The 22,999-nt window shown below is 35.6% G+C and overlaps 1 protein-coding gene across 5 annotated transcripts in view; it reads right to left on the bottom strand.

The window, feature by feature from the left end:
* Positions 1–22,999, bottom strand: part of FMN2 (formin 2) — a 159,790-nt gene that overhangs the window by 39,141 nt on the left and 97,650 nt on the right. For all 5 annotated transcript variants that reach the window (XM_085055553.1, XM_085055552.1, XM_085055556.1 and 2 more), the window contains 4 exons: positions 22,524–22,670; positions 20,641–20,700; positions 20,339–20,459; positions 10,100–10,192 (listed from right to left, as the gene is read on the bottom strand). In XM_085055553.1, coding sequence (XP_084911679.1) covers positions 10,100–10,192; positions 20,339–20,459; positions 20,641–20,700; positions 22,524–22,670 — 421 coding nt within the window. The remainder of the gene's footprint in view (positions 1–10,099; positions 10,193–20,338; positions 20,460–20,640; positions 20,701–22,523; positions 22,671–22,999) is intronic.

Here is a 22,999-nt window from a genome sequence, read left to right as displayed (position 1 = left end):
ATACTGGATGGACTGTCAGCACAAGCCAGGGCATGCAATTACTCTACTATTATTAGGGTATAAGGTCCGAGTTTACAAGAGTTCTGTCAGTGCTTCTGAGAAAATTCACCTGCTCTCCTTGGTAGTAGCTAAACTTTTAAAGGCCCTTAGAAAACACCAAAATAACACTTAGAGATTTTTTTTTTTTAGCAATTAGCATACTGTTCAAGACTGTGTTTCAGAAAACTGTGAAATGCCAGAGCAGAATAGCAAAAACACCAGAATCAATAGAAAGCTCTTGAGAAGTCTCTTTCTTTTCCTTCCTCTCTATCCCCATTCCCTTTGAGACTTTTGAATTTTTTTTTGCCTCTATTTTGGGATTTTGTTGTTGTTTGTTCTCTTTCCATGTTTTATTTAATAGGATTAGTGTGGTTGGGGGCACTAGTGTAGAGTGGCACTAGGAAGAACTAAGCCATTTTAGATGGACACCCAAAAAGAAAGTGGGTTTTGGGGAGAGCTGTAAAGTTAGATAATCATTAACTTTTAAATTATGACAGGGGCCTGTGCTTAGTGGTTTTGCAAAAAAAAAAAAAAAAAAAAAAAGACCAAAATAAACCAGCATAAAACTCAAGCTTAGAATTGAATATGAATTATGAAAGGGATTTGATGAGAAAAATAGACGCAAAGCTAGCAACTAATAAGAATTATCAATGTCCTTTATGTGCAAATGTACTAGATAAACATAGTCGCAAAACAAGCTGACCTGGTGGTGCCGATTCAGAAAGTATTCCAAGTAGACCTTGTAAGTCTACTCAAACTGCATTCAAACACCCTGTCAGAGCTTTTGTTTGACCAGAACTTTTTGTTGTTGGTTTGTGGTACGATCTTGACCCAGTGATTACTGTCTGTAGTCACCGTCTGGCCTCAATCCCTGTTGCAATTTAAGCTATTTCTGCTGAACCAGTTTCAAAGGGCTATGAGTAAGGAGATGCACGAAACTGCCATCCCTTCTGATCTCCCGATCTCTCTTAAGGGAATATCACATCTTCTCAGGTAATTGAATACAGGAATGCATCTGAGTAATCTCAGATGGAAGGCAACAAGAATCCTTTCATCTGCTTGTCTATGTCCTAAATCTTTTTGCTTTTTTCCTCTCTTTTCATTTAAAGTGTTAACTAGTATTTGTTTATAATTAGCTATGAATGTGCTTTCCAGTAACTTTCAAGTGGAGCCAGTTGCTTTTTCTTTTTTTCTTTTTTGAGAGATACAAAGCCTTTGCAATGACTCATTAGAGCCATTCTGCTATAGTTTTCAGAATTTATATTTACACTGAATAAAGACCCAAATACATTTGGATGGCTTATTATGGGGTACATTCATGGTAAGAAAGCTTTACAAGAGAATAGAGCAGGATTTCTTCTGGGAATCCTAGCAAGAGTCTTACATCCTGTACTCCTATGACAAATTCATAAAAGGTTGTCAGCATGGAGAATACCTGCTCCCTCCTCCCCCATCTGATAAGATTTTTATGCATACAGGTAAGAGAATATTTAAATAGAATATTTAAATTTTAACTTTCAGACCCCAATATCTTGACGATAACTTGGGATAAAGCATCAAATATTCTGAACATTTTCCTAGTGTTCCTTTTTTTAAAAAAAAACCAAACCTGTGATAAGTTAAACATGTAAACATTTATATTGATTCCAACCAATTGTACTTCATAATGTCTTTACACTATCACACAACAGGAACTCAAATTACATGATAGCTTCATAGATTATGAGCAGGATTTGTAGAAGCACATATTAAAACCTCAGTGAACATGCAAGGACAGAAACTTGAACTTCCTTGAAAGTTAAAAAAATTTAAACTTAGAAGAATCTGTAAAAGGAGATTTACTTTTCAAATTAATACTATATTAATAATAACAACAAAACACTTCATGTCAGGTTCTGTGATGTGTTTTGAGATGCAAACCTTCTCCACATTTTGCTATTTGTGTCCTCTTTTAATCCATCAGGAAGCAGTTTGGTAAGAAGATAGTTATTTTTGCCTCAATATTCTTCAGCAAATGATCCAGCCATACTACCAAAGTTGCAGAAGTGAAAGGCAAGGACTGAGAGAATGAAGGACCACCTACTGTGGGAGAATAGGTTTGAGACTAGCTAAGGAACCTGAAAATACCCAAGTCCATGGGACCTGATGAGATTCATCCACATCAGAGGAAGTGGCTAAGCCACTCTCTCTCATATTTGAGAAATTGGGGCTGTCTGGTGAAGATTCCAATGACTGGGAAAATGGAAACACTACTCTCCATTTTCAAAAAGGGAAATAAGGAAGACCTGGGGAACTACATGCCAGTCAGTCTCAGTGCCCAGCAAGATCATGGAACAGATTATCCTGGAAACTGTCCTAAGGCACATGGAAAATAAGGAAGTTACTGGTGACAGCCAGTATGGCTTCATTAAAGGGCACACTGCCTGACAAATTTGGTGGCCTTCTATAATGGGGTTATAGTGTTGGTGGATAAGGGAAGAATACTGATGTCATCTGCCTGGAATCATACAAAGCATTTGACACACGACATCCCTGTCTCTAAACTGGAGAGACATAGGCTTGACAGATGGGACACTGGGTGGATAAAAAATTGGCTGGATGTTCACACTCCAGAGATTTGTGGTCAACAGCTCAACGTCTGAGTAGAAAGCAGTGACAAGTAGCATTACTCAGAGGTTGGTATTGTGACCAGCAGTTTCTAACAGCTTTGTCGGCAACACAGATACCGGGATTGAGTGCAAACTTGGCAAGTCTGCCACTGACACCAAACTGTGGGGTGCAGTCAACATGCTGGAGGGAAAGGATGCCATCCAGAGGGACCTGGACAGGCTTGAGAGGTGGGTCTGTGGCAACCTCATGAAGTTCAACAAGGCCAAGTGCAAGGTCCTGCACCTCAGTCAGGCCAATCCTAAGTACAAACACAGGTTAGGCAGAGAACGGATTGAGAACAGACCAGAGGAGTAGGACCTGGGGGTGTTGGTCAATGAGAAGCTCAACATGTGTGGGCAATGCACTCTCACAGCCCTGAAAGCCAACTGTCATGGGCTGCATCAAAAGCAGTGTGGCCGGCAGGTCCAGGGAGGTAATTCTCTCCCTGTACTCTGCTCTTGGGAGACCCTGCTTGGGGTACTACATACAGCTCCAGGATCCTAAACCCAAGAAGGACATTAACCTGTTGGAGCAAGTACACAGATGATGATAAAAAGGACGGACACCTCTCCTATGAAGGCAGGAGAAAAGAAGGTTTCAGGGCCACCTTACTGCAGCCTTCCAGTACCTAAAAGGGGCATACAAGAGAGCTGGAGAAAAGCTTTTTACAGGGACATTTAAAGAGAGGACGAGGGGAAATTACTTCAAACTGAAAGTACATTTACATTAGATCTAAGAAATAAATTCTCCACTGTGAGGGTGGTGAGACACTGGAACAGGTTGTCCAGAGAGTTTGTGGATGTCCCATCTCTGGAAGTGTTCAGGGCCAGGTTGGATGGGGCTCTGAGCAACCTGGTCTAGTGGAAGGTCCCTGCCCATGGTAGGGGGGTGGAACCAAATGATTTTTAATGTCCCCACCAACCTTGAACCATTCTCCGATTTGTCAGCCTTCGAAGAATGACATCTCCTGTCAGCTGAATTGAGATAGAGATAGAAGTGGGACCCAAATCCAACACTTTAGAAAGCCCCAAAACATAACAGAAACCAAAGAACCCAGCAAATTACTCTACCGTACTTAGTTATGTGTATTTAGCAACTATTCGCTGTACTGTCATGTCACATTCACAGAAGTAAAATACATTGTATTTCATGTGCAGCTTTGAGCTCCTCACTCGATGTTCCCTGATACTGATCTTAAATCCTACACTGCTGAAAGGTCGCAGTGAGCTCAGGACTAAGCAGGAAACAGATGTACAGTTAGAAAGCATACTTATGACTAAATATATGTTATTAGGTACAGTAAAGATACAGCAAGACAATTCAGGCCTGATTTAAAAGGAAGGCTGCTCTTCTGTGAGCCTGGACTCCACTGAGCTGAAGAATATGTGCCATTGTGATTAGGGCTCATGAAGGAGCTAAGTGCTTTTAAGCCTTCATGTCCTCTTATTTTTAATTCTCCATCCCAAGAATTATGTCATAAAAGAAATCTTATTTGAAAGCGTTTTTACAGGAGAGGAGATTTAAAAAGTGAATTATTTTCTGCCCTCCACAACTACCCACAAGGCTTTTGGTAATTTTTTTCAGAAGGTATTTTTTTCAGGGTATTTTGAGTTAGATGACTTGTATCATGCTATTGTGATACTCACACATTGATCTGTTCTCACGTGATGACAAAACACCTTTTTTAACTTTACCACACCTGCGCTGTCTGCAAACACTGTGATGCCTACAAAAATGATTAGATGAGATCCTGTGCCAAAGGCACAAACAGCTGACAGCCCTAGTCAAAGTCTGGCCTTTCATGGACTTTGAAGCAAGGTGAGGCTAATTCAGTGAAGCCTGTCTAGTGTTGCAAATGCAACACCATCTGAATTAGGATTGTTGTGTAAAAACGCACACCAATGGAGGTGCTGACATCTGAAGTAGGGACAAGTTTATACCATGCTGACGTTAAACTATTTATCAGCATTAAGATGTCAGTGTAAGATTAAAAAAAATACTTTCAGCACTCAAAGAACAAGTTTTAAAAGCTCCTTCAATAATTCAACAAAAAGAATACTAACAGAAAAATGTAAACATTCATAAAATTAAATTGCTTAAGTTGAATTCCTACATCTTTTGTTCTTGTGATTTCAAGTTGCTTGCCCTTCATATTCCTCCAACCTTTTCTTCTCAAATTAAAAAAAAAAAATTGGGTCCTAATAATGAGTATATTTTGGTAATCATAATAATATTTAAAGTGAATGTCTCCACATAATTTACTAATATCCAACTTCTTCATGTTCCATGCAATTTTTTCAAAGAAAAACAAAAAATATTTATTCATATATCTTCCTAATCATGTTCGTCATATTTTCCTCAAACTATTTTTAGAAAAATTGTTAAGTACTGCTGTGTTCTCCCTTATATAAATCAAATTATAAAAGCAATATTTAAAGAAAATGGAATCTGCAAAATCAATCATTCTGGGTTAGAAAATGCCAGAATTTAGATTACCCTAGCAACACTCATTTTGCAATCATCTACAGTACTTCTGGAGCCAGGAACTTAACCCAGACATCCAAGATTGAGTCTGATGCTTTAGTCTCATTCACAATCCATCATTTGATGATGCACAGCCTTTTGTTACTTGACCTAAAAGAACAAGTCATGGCCAACTATCTGGTTGCAGCTACAGAGATAAATACAACTCACTGTGATTTATACATTCATTTACTAAGTTTGGAAAATGGGCTCCTGGATGCTCTTCCAGGCAAAAGAAAGAGATGGCTACATACACTTCACCCAAGAGGATATCTTTATTCTGAAAGATCACAAGGATATGACTAGAGTTTAGATCTGGAGAAGAGTCTATATTCTTGGGTCCATCAGAACAGAACCTAGTGCTGGTATTCACTCACAACAGCAGAACTGCAGAATTTTGCAAAATAAGATCAGAAGGAACCAAAGATTGATAATTCCAGTGTTTGTGGTCCCAAACTTAAAATCACACTGGAATTATTCTCGTTGCTTTTAGATGAACTAGCCAAACATCAGAAATTTTTGGTTTTTACTTCTGCAAATGATGCTTATATTTCCTATGGCATAATGTTTTTTCTAAAGTCTAAAACTAATTATATTGACTTGGCTTCTGAATATGATGTCAGATGATTTACTCAGATTTGAAGTCTGCAACATTTTCACAATTTATAGAATCTCAGTGGAAAAGCCGTGATTTCAACATATTGAATCTTCCCACTTCCCAAACAAGACTTACTATTCTGAGGGAGTGATAGTTGCTGCCTCCTGCCATGATAAATTTTCCTACTTTATCAAGCTGACAAGAGTGCACAGCCTAGACAGCATCCCAACAGCAAACACAGAGACTGCTTTTCACTGCAAAATTAACCACAGTTAAAATCTGGGGACTGCAAATCATTTGTGGTTCGTGCACACCCAAATATTTCAACATGAGCTGCCTAACCTATCCCATGGGGACAAGGTTAAAGGATTACTAACTGCTAATGAAATTCCTCTATGAACTGCATTATAATTAGCACCCTCAGCATTTCCCCACTGCTCCATGTGTCAGAATGCCACCAGTAAAAGAAGTGATTTCTGAAGCTTTCTAAACTGGTGGATGTGATCTCTCATGTGTTTGCATCCCTATCTATCCACAATTACATAAGGAACAATGGAGAAAAGTTTCCCAAACAGTGCTTTGCTTTCAATCTCTCTTATTCAAATTGTGATAACTTGTGGAGGATAACTCAAAGACAGAAAATGTGACTATATCCCCTTTACTGGGGACATGCAAATCCATACTGTTTGGTATAAACAAATTGTCATCAGAAAAGGACAACTGTTTTACTAAATTTCACAGTTAATATATTACATATTGGAAAACCTTAGAGAAAAGGTTATAACAAACTAAATAATAAATAACATAATTTTGAAAAGTTTTGTAGTTTCTGACAACTCTTCTTCAGTTTCCTATTTTGAAGTAGATTTTCTACTTTTTAAATTTTTTTTTCATTTCTTTTTTTAAACCCTGGGGAAGTTCAGGAAAAAATCCCCAAACATTTGTAAGAGCAAGAGAACCCCATCATACATTTGGTGATTTGATGTGATTGCAGTAATATGGACTCAAAAAGAGGACATGAAAAGAAAACAAGGAAGAGGAAACATGGAAGAAAACAAGAGAACCTGGAAGAACAGAGAGGATTTTGTTGGAGGTTTTGAGGCACGCAGACTCTCAAAAATCCAATCCACAAGATAAATCATGCTTGCCAATATCCACTAAGCCAATGTAGAAAGGAAAGCACAGGTAATTTAATCATCTGTTACTTATAATGATCACTTGAAGAATGACCCTGAAGTCCCCCAGAAAAAGGACTGGCATCCTGTCACTAATTTGCATACCTTAATACACATGCTGATTATTTAGCTTACTGACTTGGGTAGCAAGGCATATACTGAACACCTACCACTAACATTATCATCTAAAATCCTCATGATCCTAAATACATGCTTGCCTCTTCCCCTTCTTTAGCTTTCAAAGTAAATCAGCTTTACAAGCAAGCTGATAATATACAACCTTTTTTGTCTCTGATGAATCTAATAAAAGTGTTAACATTAAAAAAAAATATTAATACATCATTGGTAACAACCAGCTAGAAATGTTGCAGTAACGTAATTCGAAATTATCTAACTGTGCATGACAGCAACCTTCTTATAAAGCATAGCCTTTCTAACCCATTTCCAAGGATATTTAATTTAGTGTCCAAGTTTTCTTGCCTATGGGAAAACCATTTTCCATTTTAGCTGCTAGCAACAAGTATAAGTGAATATGCTGTAAGTAACTAGCCACTTTGAACTTTTGGGTCCCATTATGCACATGACTTATCTGCTCTGAAAAGGCATCATATAAACATGCCAAATTATTCAACCTTATGAAAAATGCTTTTCATCTGAATTATAAGATAAAACTTTTTCTGACTTTAGAGAAACTGGAACTTGAAAAGACAAAAAACTTAAAGCTTGATTTTTCTTTGCCCAGAGCATATGTTATATAAACAAAAATCCCCAAAAGGTGCCAAGAATTGTCCCTCTGTTTTTCTAAATGATCATGTGTGCAGTCTAGCTGAAAAGACTCATCGATTATGTCTACATAAACAACAAAAGCCCTTAGAAAAAATATCTAGATCAAAAGCCTGTCAAACACTGAACAGGAAAGAGAAATCCTGCTTTAAACATGGCCTCTTTCAAGTTGGAATTCAATCCCACGAAGTAAAAACAAAGGATTTCATAATGAAAGGTATTTAAATTACTTTATTTTTGGAACTTAACCAGGGATTCTTTTTTGCTATATGTTAACCTTTGTCTTTCTTACTTTGGGACAGAACTCTGCATAATCGGCCCTACAGTTTTAAAAAATGTACAAATTGTTTAGTCACAGTTTACTGTTTTCACAATACACATTTGCAATTACTTTCATTAAAATGAGACATTGATATTTTTACTGACTATGCATTTCTCCTTTTGTCAACCACCCAACAATATACACTATTAATATGACAACACAGCAAAGTTCTTTATGGATGTGATGGATATCTTTTTTCTTTTCTTTTTCCTCATTCTCCTTAAGTACAGACATGTAATTACAAAGGAAATTGCATATCCTTGCAGAACCAGATCACTATATAGCTTATATAAGAATATATTCTGGAAAGTGTCATCAGAAATCATAAAATAAGCTAAAGTATAATGTTATGTACTTCTAAAGTTATGGTTTCCAAAAGAAATAACACAAATTTAACAGACAACTCCCTACTGAAATATAATAATATAATCATGGAATGGTTTGGGTTGGAAGGCACCATAAAAATCACCTAGTTCCAATCCCCCTGCCATGGACAGGGACACCTTTCTCTAGACCAGGTTCTCAGAGCTCCATCCAACCTGGCCCTGAACAGTTCCAGGGATAATCCCCATGTTTGACTTCCTACTCAGTTAATAAGTTTAATATGCAAACATATGACATGACTTACAGTATGCCAATAGTGATATCTTTCAGACAAACTTGTGATTTGAATGTCCCCTATCAATACACAAAAATAATAATATAAACCTAGTGTGAAACACTTGCTACATGTTCAATCATACCACTGCTGTAATATTTGTATGCCATATACATAATCAGAATCCAGTTTTAAATCGGTTCCTACCTACTGGTGCTGGAGACAGCATCCTGTCTGTCAGGTTTGGCTAGTAGACAACTGTCTTAGAGAACATCAGTTCACAGCTTATGATTCAAAATATTGGGTGTGCTCAATTTATTCCCTGCTGTTGAAAGTCCTACAGCGTGGGTCAGTACGTAGTAGAGCCCATGTGCAGCATGGTCAAGGCCCCTTCAACAGAAACCATCATATGGTTCTATAGGTACTCCACTTTTAATGTTTGGATAGACACTCATCTTGCCTACTCTGACCAGGAAGAGATACATGCATATCTGACTGGCCTCTCAAACACAAAACACATTCAGTTAATAATGATTTCTATGTATGGTAGATCTTTAACACATCTCTAGGCTAATGAATTAATGAATCGGCACTAGAAACTGAATTTTTACATTATTTTCCTGTTCAGGAGACAACAGGTCAGCCTTCAATTATGAAATGCATTATCAAAGCAGATGGAGCAGCAAAATGTTAAAATTACACTGGTGTACTCATCAGAGCACTTTAATCCTGATGCATTGAATTCTGACTCGTATTAAAAAGGGAACTGGTCAACGCAGAGTATTACTTCAAGAGATGCTCTGATATGCCATTAGTCAAAAACTAAAGTGATCCATATTTCCTATAATCTTGCCAAAGAAAGGTCTAGTAAATCATAGTCTATTCATTTTTAAAGTGTCTTCCTACTAATACTTAGGATGCAGTGGGTCCTAGGTATTTCTAATAAATTTTCTCTTGCACTGGTTATCCTTTAATCACATTCAAGTATTTCATATGGATTTGCAGTATATCTCGAAAACCTTTTACTACTTTTGCTATGCTTATTACACATTTTTGGTGCATACAAAAGAATTATCTCTTTGGAATGAAGTTAATGAAACAGATCCAGCTTCAATAATTTTTCATGGAACAAAGGCTGCAAATTTGTTTTCTACTGGAATGTTGAACTTAGAAGATCACACACTCAAGCCAATAGCATTTGTCTTTGCTGTCATGCAAAAGTGAGTGAGTCACCTACAGTACAAGGGAATCATTTTGCAAATCTGTTAGAACTGTGTGGCATCTGATTAAACTAATCCATGTCTTTCTATGATGCCAAAATAAACAGTCCCTTTCCCACAATGTATAAACATTGTTCCCATAACTTTCCTTTGAAATGTCATGAAAAGGTTAAGTGACGTTTCATTATTTACCTTGACTAATGAATTGCTCCATGTTGTCTTTGAAGGGCTGTAGGTGCTCTTCTAGTGATAGCTGATAAACTTTTGCTGCTTCTGTCTCACATGCTGAAATTGAAGTAACAGATTATTTTAGGATGACACATCATAGCATGGATCTGCATACTACAAGTACAAACACTATGATGATAATAGAATCAGGAACAGTTATATTTCCAGTCAAATAGTTTTATAAGCAGATAATTTGTGGCCAGTGTGAGAGTTTTAATGAGTGGTAGAAAAAATTAAAAGTATTCAATTGTTTTGAGGGAGAAAGACGAATTTAAGAGGCAGAACTGCATGGAAATAAAATTACAAACTCGTATTCCAGGCTGCATTGATATACACAGCCTGAGACAATAGTGCCTGAATCAAAACAAGGTTTAGAGGCAAAACCTGCAGCAACTAGTAGGAATTACCTTAATTCAGCGAGTTAAGCCAGATGGGGTCTTGATACTTGATAAAACCATAGATGTAGTGAGGCATTTTGCATTGTTCAAAAGTAATAGTGCAAAAAGATCAAAGTGAAAGATTGTAAAGGTACAGATCTCATGGCTTGAGTTCTGTGAGAGACTTTGAAGCAGAACAGCTGGGTTCCTATTGAACTAGAGACCAAGACAGAAAATCTGGAGCCTAATGTAGCCCTACATAAGACTATTAGTGAGTAAGGTGGTACCATCATAATTCCATCAACAATCCAAGCTAAATTAATTTGGGGCAAGAGAAGACCTGAGACTATTATTTCAGGTGAATGTTAAACTCCAATTTTCACTAGAAGGGAAATCTCTTCAGTTCATATAATTTAACAGAAATGAATCCTGCTTGATTCTGCCTCAAAAACTCCAGTTAAAGTGCACACATTCCACAACCTTTCATTGCTTAACCTCCAGGTTTTCTTTAAGCGAAAGTGAATTATTAGCACATATTTTTTGTTAAACCTCTAAAAAATATTTTTAGGTAGCAGAAAGTGCTTTCCTAATATTTAAAGTGCACATCTACAGAAAAGCCAGCTGTCTCAAATAACAGATAACTCCACATGAGTGAAGTAAAACCAGGATGATAACAATTTAATTTTAATTACTATTATTTCAAGCTTAGAGCAAAGCAGGAATAATAACAGCAGACTTTTAGTGGAGAGATAAACATGAATATATCTACTTAAGTAACCTGCTTAGGAAGCAATATTAAAAATAATAATAAAAAACATAACCACCCCAAATACAGTAATATAATATATAATAACATAATTGGAAGCCTGTAATTTTTAAACAAATATTAGTCAACACATGATAAATAGGGGAGGGAATCCAAATGACCACGAATTTTCTTACAACATATGACAAAAGAAGAAATAGAGCAGCTATGTACTATTCTGCAAAGGGAGACGTTCTGATGGTAATGTAAAGAATCTGCATTCCTTTTTTCTCTTATGCAAAAAGAAGTGACAGAGCTGAAAGAGGTAATAGAACCTACCATAATATTTAGTATCCCTGAAATTCCATGCCTTTTTCCAGAATATGGATTAAGTATTTTTCAGAGCAGTACAGCATTATACTCTCTTGAATGCCTGCAGCTTTTATGAACTCCTGATCTCTCAGCCAATTTGAGAGAAGTATATATCTTATGAAGAGACCAAAAATCTTAGCCTATACTCATGTCAACATCTTAAAGCAGTCCAATTTCAAAATGCATAAGGAAATGTGGGGTATTCTATGTTTTATATTCATCTTGTTATGGGAAACAAGAACATGTAATATTGACTGTCAAAATGAAATAGCTCTTTAACAATTCAGATACTGGAAGCTCTCCCATAGTTGATTTGTTTGTGTACACATGTGTGGTGTGGGAAAGGGTGTGCAGTTAATGATAGGTTTGTTTCTCCATTTTTTGGTATAGTTACTTTTGTTCTTTTCAGCCTACACCCTCTGCCTCTGTGGAAAAATTAAAATCAATGATGTTCAGAAGAATAACAGTTCAGGTCCATTTTTTACCCTATTCCTGAATTGCAAACACTGTGTAAATGATTTAAAATAAAAAAGAAAACATAGGGGAAAAAATCCCTTTCTCTTACTTTATAGAGAGTAAAATATTGTACATAGTATTCAGACTATAAAAATTAATAAATTCTGTCATTATTACCATACTAATTATTAGTTTGATGCTTAAAACAAACTAGATCATTGGATGCTTTCTTCATTAAAGAATTAACAGGCCTGTAAGCTCTTCCTGAGTTTCTCAATTCTCCAGATCACCAAGACTGGAATTGTAGTCTCCCTGCACAATCTGTCGGCTATAGCACTCATTTATCATTTTCTGTAATTTGTCACCAGAACATAAACCCCCACTACTTGTATGAGTTATTGCTATTCCTCACTGTAACTGAAGAAGTTAAGGTGATGATTAAACTAAAATAATACAAAATACCAGATAGTTACCAGTATTTCTGCCCAAATGAAGAAATAAGATACTGAATAAATGCTTGTGTCAGAAGGGTATTTAATAGCTTCTAAGCAACATGGAGATAAAACATGGGAAAACCCCAAAAAAGTATGTGAGAATACAAACAGCCTTCTAGATTTGATTTTTTTAACCTCAGCTTCATACACAAACACATTTATCTCCATGAAACAGCTCAGCTAAACATCCCAGATATCAAAGGAATAGAGTGGCAATGGGGATCTGCTGTGATGACTTTGTAAAAGTTTTGTCTAAAACAAAAACTTGTCCGATTTTTCTTAAGACTCAAAGTATGGTCTAATCTTCCCTATTCTCACAGGTTTAGTTATTCTCTCATTTTAGGAGATGTGAATACAGCTAAAAAACTTAGACAAAGCTAGACTATTTCTAAACTCCCTTTACTTCAAGAAGATTTTAAATTTTATTATAGTGAAAGAATTGAAAGATATTTAAGGGACCACAAATGAGACTCATATATGCAGTCACAAAAGCCAAGCACTAGGTAGAAATTTATCTCACAAGATCAAATTGCCCAAACAGGAATAAAGGTAAAACTTCGTGTTGCTTTTTAGCAAGGTGAAGGTTTCAGTGTGCTCAAGTCCCAAATCATGCACTTGAGACCTTCCAAAGATTTCAAATCCTAAGCAGAAGTTAGCATGGGCAGAGGCACCTTTTCTCCAGCCCTCTAAATAATTTTTAACAGAAAAGCAATATATAAACCATGGAAAGGACCAATAATACATCTAATTTCACCTCTCAACATTGTAAGCAGTAGATGACTGTATGTCATTTTTCAGAGAAGCAATCAGAGGGCAATTCAAAATGGTAGTTTTTTGCCCATTCATGCACAGTTCTCTCAAATGCTCCTGATCTGGAAATTGACGTGAAAATCTGTGTTCAAAACCAACGCAGAAATTTAAACAAATTGCAATTCCAGCTGTATCCAGTATCTTAAGAATTAATCTCATTTTCTATTTCTGTGTTAAAATACAATTAACTGCATTTTTTTCAAGCTATTGTGTTAGCTTACTCATCCAATTTTTTTTCTTTTGTTTTTATTTCAGGTCAATATACTAAAAATATATAAAGTTGTCAACTGCCAATATCAATTAAGAGACATCTACACAGAAAAGGACAGTGAAAAAACATTCTGTGCTTTGTGATAACATTTTCAGGAAATTATTCGGTAAGTGACGTAAAATTCACTGAGTCTCATTATCAGAAATAGCTTCTTTACCTTTTTAAAAGGAGAAAAAGGAGTTTTCAATATTTAGAATATCTTTTTAATGCACATTTTCCAGCTGGTTCTGTTGGATGCTAAATTTTAGCCCTTGGAAGCACAAATCTCTTCTAAACATAAAAGGTGTATTTTTGAACAAAATGGGCAAGCAGATGACCAGCTGCTCTTCGGGCTTACTGCATTGTCTTTGGCCAGGTTAACAGTGGGCAGCAGGATTTTTTTTTTTTCCAAACTCCCCAAACATAAAAAACTAAATGAAAAATAAAAGAAACAAACAGAACCCCTAAACCTAACAATAAAAAAACCAAAACAACCAACCCATCAAAAACAATAAAAAAGAAACCAAGCAGACTTATGTATTGTCTTGGATGAGTAATTAACAGCTTCATTAGGCTGCTTTTGTTAACCAATTCAGAAATCACAAACTTATCTACACAAGTCTGATAGAGGTCAGGTGGATTTTTAAGATAGTTTAAGGTATTTAAGAGGACACCTTTAATAGAGACTTCATAAACTATTTGTTTCCAAGCCTTTATGGAAGCTTTGAAATTCTGCCCTTAATTTTCTGAGGTTCTGAGTACTCAGACTTCCACAGGAGATGTGCCTGTGTTCTACTTTTCTGAAAACTATATAACAACATAATCACTGTTTTCTCAACTTCCTCAGTGCTTTCTGGATTCCTTACAACTGCAACCTATGACTTTAAAAGAAAGCTTAGACTTCATCTAAAGGAAGCAATGCTGGCCTCATCAAAAGACAAACTCTGATGAACCCAGCCACAAATACAGAAAGAGCTCTTAATTTTCTTTTATTTATTTTTTTTGGAATTGTAATGACTTACACTAAGAACTGCTGAGTCTTCAAGGGCTTCCATAGGCAGCTCCTTGTTTGGAGTTTTAAGGACAGTAAAATATGACTCACAGATTGACTGAAAGCCTGGCTTTAGTTTACATCTGGTTTAGGTTTAGGAGTCTGCATGCTGCATAGTTGCAGCAATTAACCCTTTCAGTGATAACTGAACAAACAGCTAGAATCTGTGGATGTGCAGCTGTTAATGAGTAGGCAAAAGTAAAGATTTAATTTGGTTAAAACAATAGCTGTTTCTGCAGAGGTTGATAGGACAGATAACTGGAGGATAACTGACCCAAACCACTACTGTTGCTGTATTATTTTGCTATTAAATACCTTGAGTGATTTGGCATTTTATTATAAAAGACTGAAGGCCTCTTTCCACCAGAATGTGGATCTATGGATAATATAAGAAAATTAAAAGACCTATTTCTTAATTATCTTCATTTACATTTATATCAAAAATATTGACAGAGAATAACAAAACCACAGACTTTTCAAAGTGTCTTAGAATAGAATGTTTTTGATGATGTAATGAATTCAAACTCTGAAGAGTACAATTTATTCTCCATTTCAATTATCTCTCCTCCAGTTCCATCTTCTCTTGAAACTTGAAATATCAGTGTACAAGCACATTTAAAAAAAAAAAAAAAAGTAAGTTTTTGGGAAACCTCTTAGAATAGACTTAATTTTTACCAAAATGTAGCTTTTTAAAAAGCTAGATAACAGATTAGACTCAAGGACTTTCCTTAGCAGGAAAATCAATCAATCAATCAATCAATCAGTCAGTCAATCCTTAGATTGTCTCTCTCCTCCTTTGCAAGAGGACAAGCAGATTTAGAAGGCCAATCTGTTCCTTTTCTTCCATCTGAAGTGGGGCCCTAAATGGCTTAAGGCTCCTCAAATTTGTTAATTGAAGTTGCAATTAATACCCTCCTGCTTCTGATCAAGAAGTGGCATTGAAATGTTGTGAGAGTCTTAGCCCCATAACCGGAACTGTGATGGAAACAATCTTGGGACAATGAAAATATACAAGGATAAATGTGTGTGTGTGTGAGAGGGGGCAAATAGAATGGAGTTTTTTTTTAATTTTAGCCTGAACACATTGATATTACCTATGAAACAACTATTAGTGGATGCAATCTTATTTTGCAAAGTAGTGCCTGCAACCCAGACACAGACTTGCCCATGAAGAGGAAAATTCTGTCTCAAAGTACAGCTTGACTGAACTGTCAGGGTTGGGAACTCTTTCTAGGTATTAAGGGTAACAATTACTGAGGCAAGAGATTAGCAAATGATTAGTAAGCCTATTAATGTCCAAACTTTCTCAGTCCCACATTGATACTATCCCAAATAGAACTTTAAATTCTTTCTATCACACAGAATGATACTTCCAACGCTCTTGCTCACACAGCAGGTGTTAAACATGAGAGCACATAACAGCTCTACAACTGGCAGGTCCAAGCTGAATAGGTAACATTAGGTGACTGTAAGAAGCACTTAAAAAATAGGGAACGTGTATTTTTCCAAGACACTCTGGGGCTTTTCTTGGAACATACTTTTAAAACACAAAGTGTTCTGCAAATGCTTAACACTTTATAAACATTCTCAGTCACATTTATTCCAAATCAGAGAGATGTACTGGGCCACACAGCCTAGCTTCTTTTGGATGGAGACTTTTCAACGAGTTGTAAACACTCAGAACAGGAAAAGAAAGCATCATGACAAAAATAACATTTAATTATCATAATGATTGCTTGTAGTCAGTTTCCAATCAAATATATTAAATATGACATTATGACATATAAACAAGTACTGACTTCAACTCAATTTCATAGCAATCTGCATTATATTGGACTATTAATCTTTTCTACTAGTCAGATTTATTTTCTGCCTGACATTGTTTCTAATTCCCTTTTAGCTGAGCTTCAGTGAAAGTTTTGCAATAAGTGACAAGTGATGAATTAGTTTCTGATTAGCAAGAATAAACTTGATGTTGTAAGGCTAGAATGCTAATGTGTAGCCAAAGAAAAGCTTCTAAACACTTTTAACTTGCCATAATTTTGTAACTCTCAATGCCATTTTAGCGCTCTAGTTCTTTCCTAAACTAAATACATCTTGAAGAATTTCATGGGTCACAAATCCAACACTTTCCTAAACCACAATTTTACCTTAAGAGAGTGTCAGAGCAAGTAGCATTAGAATCTTGGTTGATTCAATACACGTTTTCCACTTCTTCTGCTCTACCTGGAGCACTCTGAAGTGTCTAGAAAAACATACTAACAGTTATATAACAGAGGTCCTAATCAGTGAGTCCTAATCACTGCTCCTGTGACCCTGGATGCCCAATTTTCTTTACATGGTGAGTTGATTTAAGTCATGTGGCAAATGCTAAAGTTTCTTCTGTGGAATGACATAGGAACAGAAGTCATTGCTTGGCATGACTGCATCAAGGAATGTTGCTGACAGCCAGGAGAGATCAAAAGCAGATCAAGTTGCTTAACAAACTGTATGTCACTGAAGTCAAAAAGGCTAAAGTGGGAATCCTGGAGAGCTGTGAAATCTAGGAGCAACAGATGGAGCCAAACTCACTTGATTTGTTAGTAAGAAGATCTACCTGTTCTTTGGTCTTCCATCTTACAAAAAATCTGGTATATAAATTTTAACCGTGGGATTTGTAGGATCTAAAAACCAAAATTTCTGTCTTATTTGTCTTGGAACAGTCACATGGCATGCTTCTTTGGGACTTGCACCTTTAATCTGAAATACTAGAAGAGAAATGCTTTTCTAAGATTTTACAAACTGCCAAGGCATAGGGTTCCTAAACACTTAAAAATGGACAATAGCCGAAAGTCTAAAGGGAAGAAAGCATAGACGTTTGAACATCACAAGTCCCTTTACTTTTTAAGCAGTCAGCATAACTCTAATATAAACATAAATCCAAACTCAAAACTGTGAAAGAGTGTGTCAACAAAATTATTTTATAGAGTCATGAAGATTATTTATATCTGCATGTCTCTGTGTCTGCTACTGACATCATTAGATGGAAAAATACAACAGTTCTAAAATGAATAGTTACGTTAGGGCTATGATTTTCTTCTTTTTTTCTTTTTTTTTTTTTTTTTAAATAATAACCTTCCTCTACTTTGTGGGCATTCTGTTGGGTTTTTTAAATGACCCCAAAATTTTATGAAAGGATCTTTCTGGAATGAAATTTACCTTTGAATAATTATCATTGAAAGTTTTCTGAGACAGAAATAAAATATCTTCAGGAAATTTATTTTTTTTTTCCCTGGGGGAACCAAAACCTCCAACCCCCATTGTAATAAGCATGATCTCACTGCATGGTTTTCAGGGGATTTGAAACTAACATGAACAGAATACCCTTTAACTGGTGATGCTGCCTGCATCAATACTATGTGCTATTTTCAGTTTCTTAGTGACAAAGAACAAAATAATCATCCCACCCTCACCAAATGGTGAAATCTAGTCATGACATCTGCCACCTAATTACTAAAGAATATAAATTCAAGGTTACAGCCCACGTTTCAGTATAAAACGGTAACGTACTCTGGGTATGCATTTCTATGACTTTAGTGCTTCCCAGGAATAATACTCATTTACTTGCACTGACTTCAAAAGAGTAGGCTCATATTCAGAATTTTGTCAGAATTCTCTCAGCATCATACAACCCTCATCCTGTTCAGTCATTTAAGATGGCACTTACTAGCTCTAGTAACTCATAAGATTCCACACGTTCATTAGCAAAGATGGTAGCGCACTTAAAGTAAATGCAGAGAAAAAACCCCACACTTTGAAGCAATTCTAGCCATTCTGTTAAAATTTGCACTCTCTTTAGAAATGATTGTCATTAAGACAGGCTATTTTATCTCACTGAAAACATTACAACAATTACGCTATTGGAATATCCAGAATTCATAGTATATTACTAAAATTTACTACTACTGCTCATGTGGTCACAAAATCTTCTAACACAAATTAATTTTAATTTAGACTGACACTTTTCTTTGGAAAGGAAAGCCAACACAAAGCATTTGGCACCTCTGGAGGCTGTTAAGAAGTCATGAATGAGATTGCAGTCTGGTGTTGAAATTGTCACTTCACATCCAGGAACAGATGAAGATGCTGATGCTGTCCCAAAAAAAGTTTGTAATAGGGACAGAGCAATGGTGTTTGCAGTTATTCTTCATTGTGATTAACTAAAGAATAAACTGACAACTGCCTAAGGGTTTGATTGGAAGAACAGAAAGAATTCAATTGCAATCTGATGGCTGATCGAAGCGTGTAATTTCCATTTTTACAGAACCCCTGCTTTGATCACTGCATAGTGCGGATTTATTCCACAAGAGATTTATGTCTGTGCCCAAATTTCAACCTTGATCTAAAAATATTTAACCTTTCATGTACAAAAACCCATTTTTGGTGAATTTGTGAGGAATAAAACCTGCCCCCATGGATCTTGGTTAACATGCACCTAAATTCAACTATCTTTTTTTTTAATATGACCTAAGTATCATGTGCAATCTTGGAGAGCAGATCTAGGACTATCTGGAAGTTGCACAAAGTATAGAAACAAGTTTTCATGGCTGAACTGTGAGATTTTTGCCTCCTAGATTGTTCAGAAGCAGTAAATAAATGATGCTTCAGTTCACTCCTCACTGTCACACTAAGCAACCTTGATACAATCTTAAATATTAACTCAAAAATTTAAAATAATTTTTTAAATATCCAAACAGAAAGTTTGATAAGAGCAAGAAGGGAAGGTCAGATATCATTTAGTAACCATGTACGTTTTTGTTTTAATAGAGAACCTTCCATTCTAGGTTGTTCAGGGATTAATGGATTACCAAACCTTTCCTAGGTCTCTAAAGGCATGGCATCTAAAAGCAGCAAGGCAACAGTAATATGAAGATCACTCCTTGATTTGTATCTCTCCCTCACAGATTTAGCACAGTAACATAACTGGCTAGTTTAGCAGAGATTTTTGGCAAAATTATTGAAGATCATGGATCATTTGTGCAAACTAATCTTGCTTAACAAATTTAGTGCTTAGATCTCCAAGTTAAGAAATATATATGTTCTTCAATGAAGAACATATATATTTAAGCTTGTTGAATTCATTTAAAGAAAACCTTTCATAGAAGGAGAAAAAAAATCCTTCCTTTGCATATTACTTTTCAGTAAAGTCCAGTTATTTCAGTAAAATCCAGTCATATATATTATTTTATCTGCTAGATAGTATTTGGACCTGGTCATAAACCCTTTTTTTTTTTTTTTTTTTTTAAATCATGGACATAGCCCAAAATTTTGCAATTCTTTTTACGGTCAAAGAATTGAAATCAGTTTGAAAAAAAAGAAAAACTAAATCAGATTTTTGGTTTCGTCTTGAAACAAAAGATTTAACCTAACTGGTTGATTTAACCAAATTGCTGCTTGATTTAAAAACCTCTTTCAGGTTATGTACATAAAATTATAGATTATTGTATAAATGGTCATGGAAAAGCAAATTAAAGAAACAAACTAGTAATTGAGAAGTTAAAAATACACAACTATTTTTACAGTATCATCTAATTTCTCAAAATGATACAAACAAGAACAGAAGAGATATAGTGGTAACATATGATTAGCACTTAATCTAAGTTCAGTACCTCGCAAATCTTTCTTCATTTTGCGGAGATCTTTTTGAAAATCGTCAAACTTCAATTGTGAAGCCTGGAAGAGATCTTGTGGATCCGGAAGAGGAAAGATGCATTGTTCTCTTCCAGCATCCTGACAAAAACACAAATGAATAGTTACATAGCGCTCATTACTTTTTTTCTATACTAAAATATATAACTGAAAACACAGAGAATATTTGCACGCATTCCTGTGTCTCACCAGCCGAAGAGCAAATTTGGTAAGTTGGGTTGCTTAACTTGAATTTAAAAGAGAAAATTTAATTTTCACTCACCTCATCAAAATTACGCAAATAATATGAGACAATGTAAGATAGAAGACTTCGGCTGTTGTCCTGTATAAAAAAGGATAGAGTTTGCTCTGTCACTGAAACTTACGGAAAAAAAAATTCAGAAAACATAATTCAAGTAAATGAAATAATTAGTGTAAAAAAATACTTTGCTGGTTTGGTCCTCTCATTAAAAAAAAAAACCAAACAAAACCAACAACAACAACAAAACATACACAAAAAAAAACCCCAAACCAAAACCAAACCACACCCTGAAGTTCCTTCTAATCATTAAATAAAATGAAGAAAGATATAACACTCATGTAACACACTCCTGATTTTTTAATTTTACCTGATTGCAAACCAAACCCTCACATTCTGAAATTTCCCAAGAAGGAAAAGAGAAATTTTTTCTGTGTTCATGTATACAAGTTCTTTTGCAACACTATAACCAAAACAAAGTTAAATTAAATGAAGAAAGTTATTTTCCTAAGTGAAATTTTGGGGAGGTAAGGGAGGCGTGGAAGGTTGACAGAACATTTTCATTGCTTCCTCTCTGTGATCTCTCTAATGAAAATTCAGCAGAAAATCTTCCCTTTGAAGAGGACTTCTGACAGAATTAAATTTTCAGATATTTTCAGAGAAGTATTTTGTAAGAACTTTCCTGATTGATTAGTAGCAAATAAATTGAAAATATATCTTACAATTACAAGGTTAATAGGCATAATATTTTCAGCAAATTACATACTAAAGTCTTGAGTTACCAAACTGAATTTAGTGTGACTAAATTTTCTACCAAGCAGAGCTCTAAAGCTGGTGACATATTGTATCTAGAGTCAATTTGGAGGTTCAGCTAGGGTAAGCTGTCCTATGTTGTACTGAAATGTCATGCACACCACCTCTCCCCTGATTTCCCAGAGAAACCAGCATGCAAGAATAAAACTCCTTCACCTGTTTAAAAAGGCAAATGGCTGACATAGTCCCTCAACTCAGGGTTAACAGTCTGCTTACATGACCTAATCCAGCAGCTAAAAAATGTATATTTAGAGAGGGACCAACCAACTCTTTCTGCCATTTATAGATTTGAAGATCTTGACAGTGACTCTCCAGACAGATGGAGTAACCAATTTTAAAGTCTCAAGAACTATTCCTATAATCTGTCACATTCAGATAAGTTCTTTTCATTATAGCCATAGCAACTCCAAGATTATTGTTTCCTTGTAAACAAAAGTAGATACTTGAATGCAACCCCAAACTGATTAACCAAAGCCAAAGAGCACTTGTAACTCACAAATTCCAGTTTAGCACTGAGCAAAAACCCCACTACTTATTATTCTCTTCACTGAGATGACTACACTAGACAAAACTTGAATCAAGAAGTCCTTTACTCAGGTGGCTCCATGTTCCAATGTCAAATACAAACTCTGTAATGATGGTGTACATAAAGAATGAGCTTTGGGTTATCCCAAATGCTCTGGGTGCCTATTCAGTCATGTCCAGGAGTAACTTTTTTTCCCTCACAAATATTTTGAATCAGCAGGGAACTCTTTCCACTTCTGGAATAAACTTTTAAGAGTAAGATCACAGTATTGCTTCTATTTACAGGAAAAATTGGAACTATGAGATGTACTGAAAGTCAAATGTATATCAGACTAGGAACTGAAACATAATTTTAGGCATTTTTCTTCCTACAGTAGTGAAAAGAGATGGCTAATTTTCATACTTCTACAGAAATACATCCAACTCTAGAAGTGTGATCAGATAAGCAGAGTAACAAAAGAATTCCCTTCCAAAGGGCTTCATAAGCTTCATACCATTAACTCAGAAACAAAGTCATTTTCTGAGAATTTAACCTTCTCAGGCCTTCAAGAAGTCTTGAATCAACTTACACTGCTCTTGACATCTTTCAGTTTTGGCAGGATATCTAGTCCAAACCCATCAGCCTGTCCTCGTGTCCTGTTTCCGCCATTCATGTAATTTCCAAAGGCGAGAACCAAACCCAGAACCCGCATAACTCCTGACTCATTTTTCAATGTCTAAAAAAACAGAGAAAGAAAAAAAATTCTGTTCAAAGTCCCAATAATATTTATGATTAATGAGCAGATTTGTTAATATAAGTATTATTTCTAAACATTATATCAAGACACAGATAAAGGAAATTAACCTTCTACCGCAACATGCAGAAGTAGAGCAATATTAACACATAATTTTTTTATGAATGGGGAATGTTATCTCCAAAATGGATACTTAGAAAAAGAAAAATAGAAAATCTATGCAGTATTACCAGAGATGTCCTGCTGAGAAAAACAAAATAGTAGTCCTTATCTGTTGCTGACACTGTGAATGGTATATTTAATTTTGGAGA

This window comes from Lichenostomus cassidix, chromosome 3 (genome assembly GCF_008360975.1).
Source record: "Lichenostomus cassidix isolate B80296 chromosome 3, HeHo_3.0, whole genome shotgun sequence".
Taxonomy (NCBI): domain Eukaryota; kingdom Metazoa; phylum Chordata; class Aves; order Passeriformes; family Meliphagidae; genus Lichenostomus; species Lichenostomus cassidix.
Note: the sequence above shows the minus strand (reverse complement) of the source record. Positions and strands in the feature narration are given on the sequence as shown.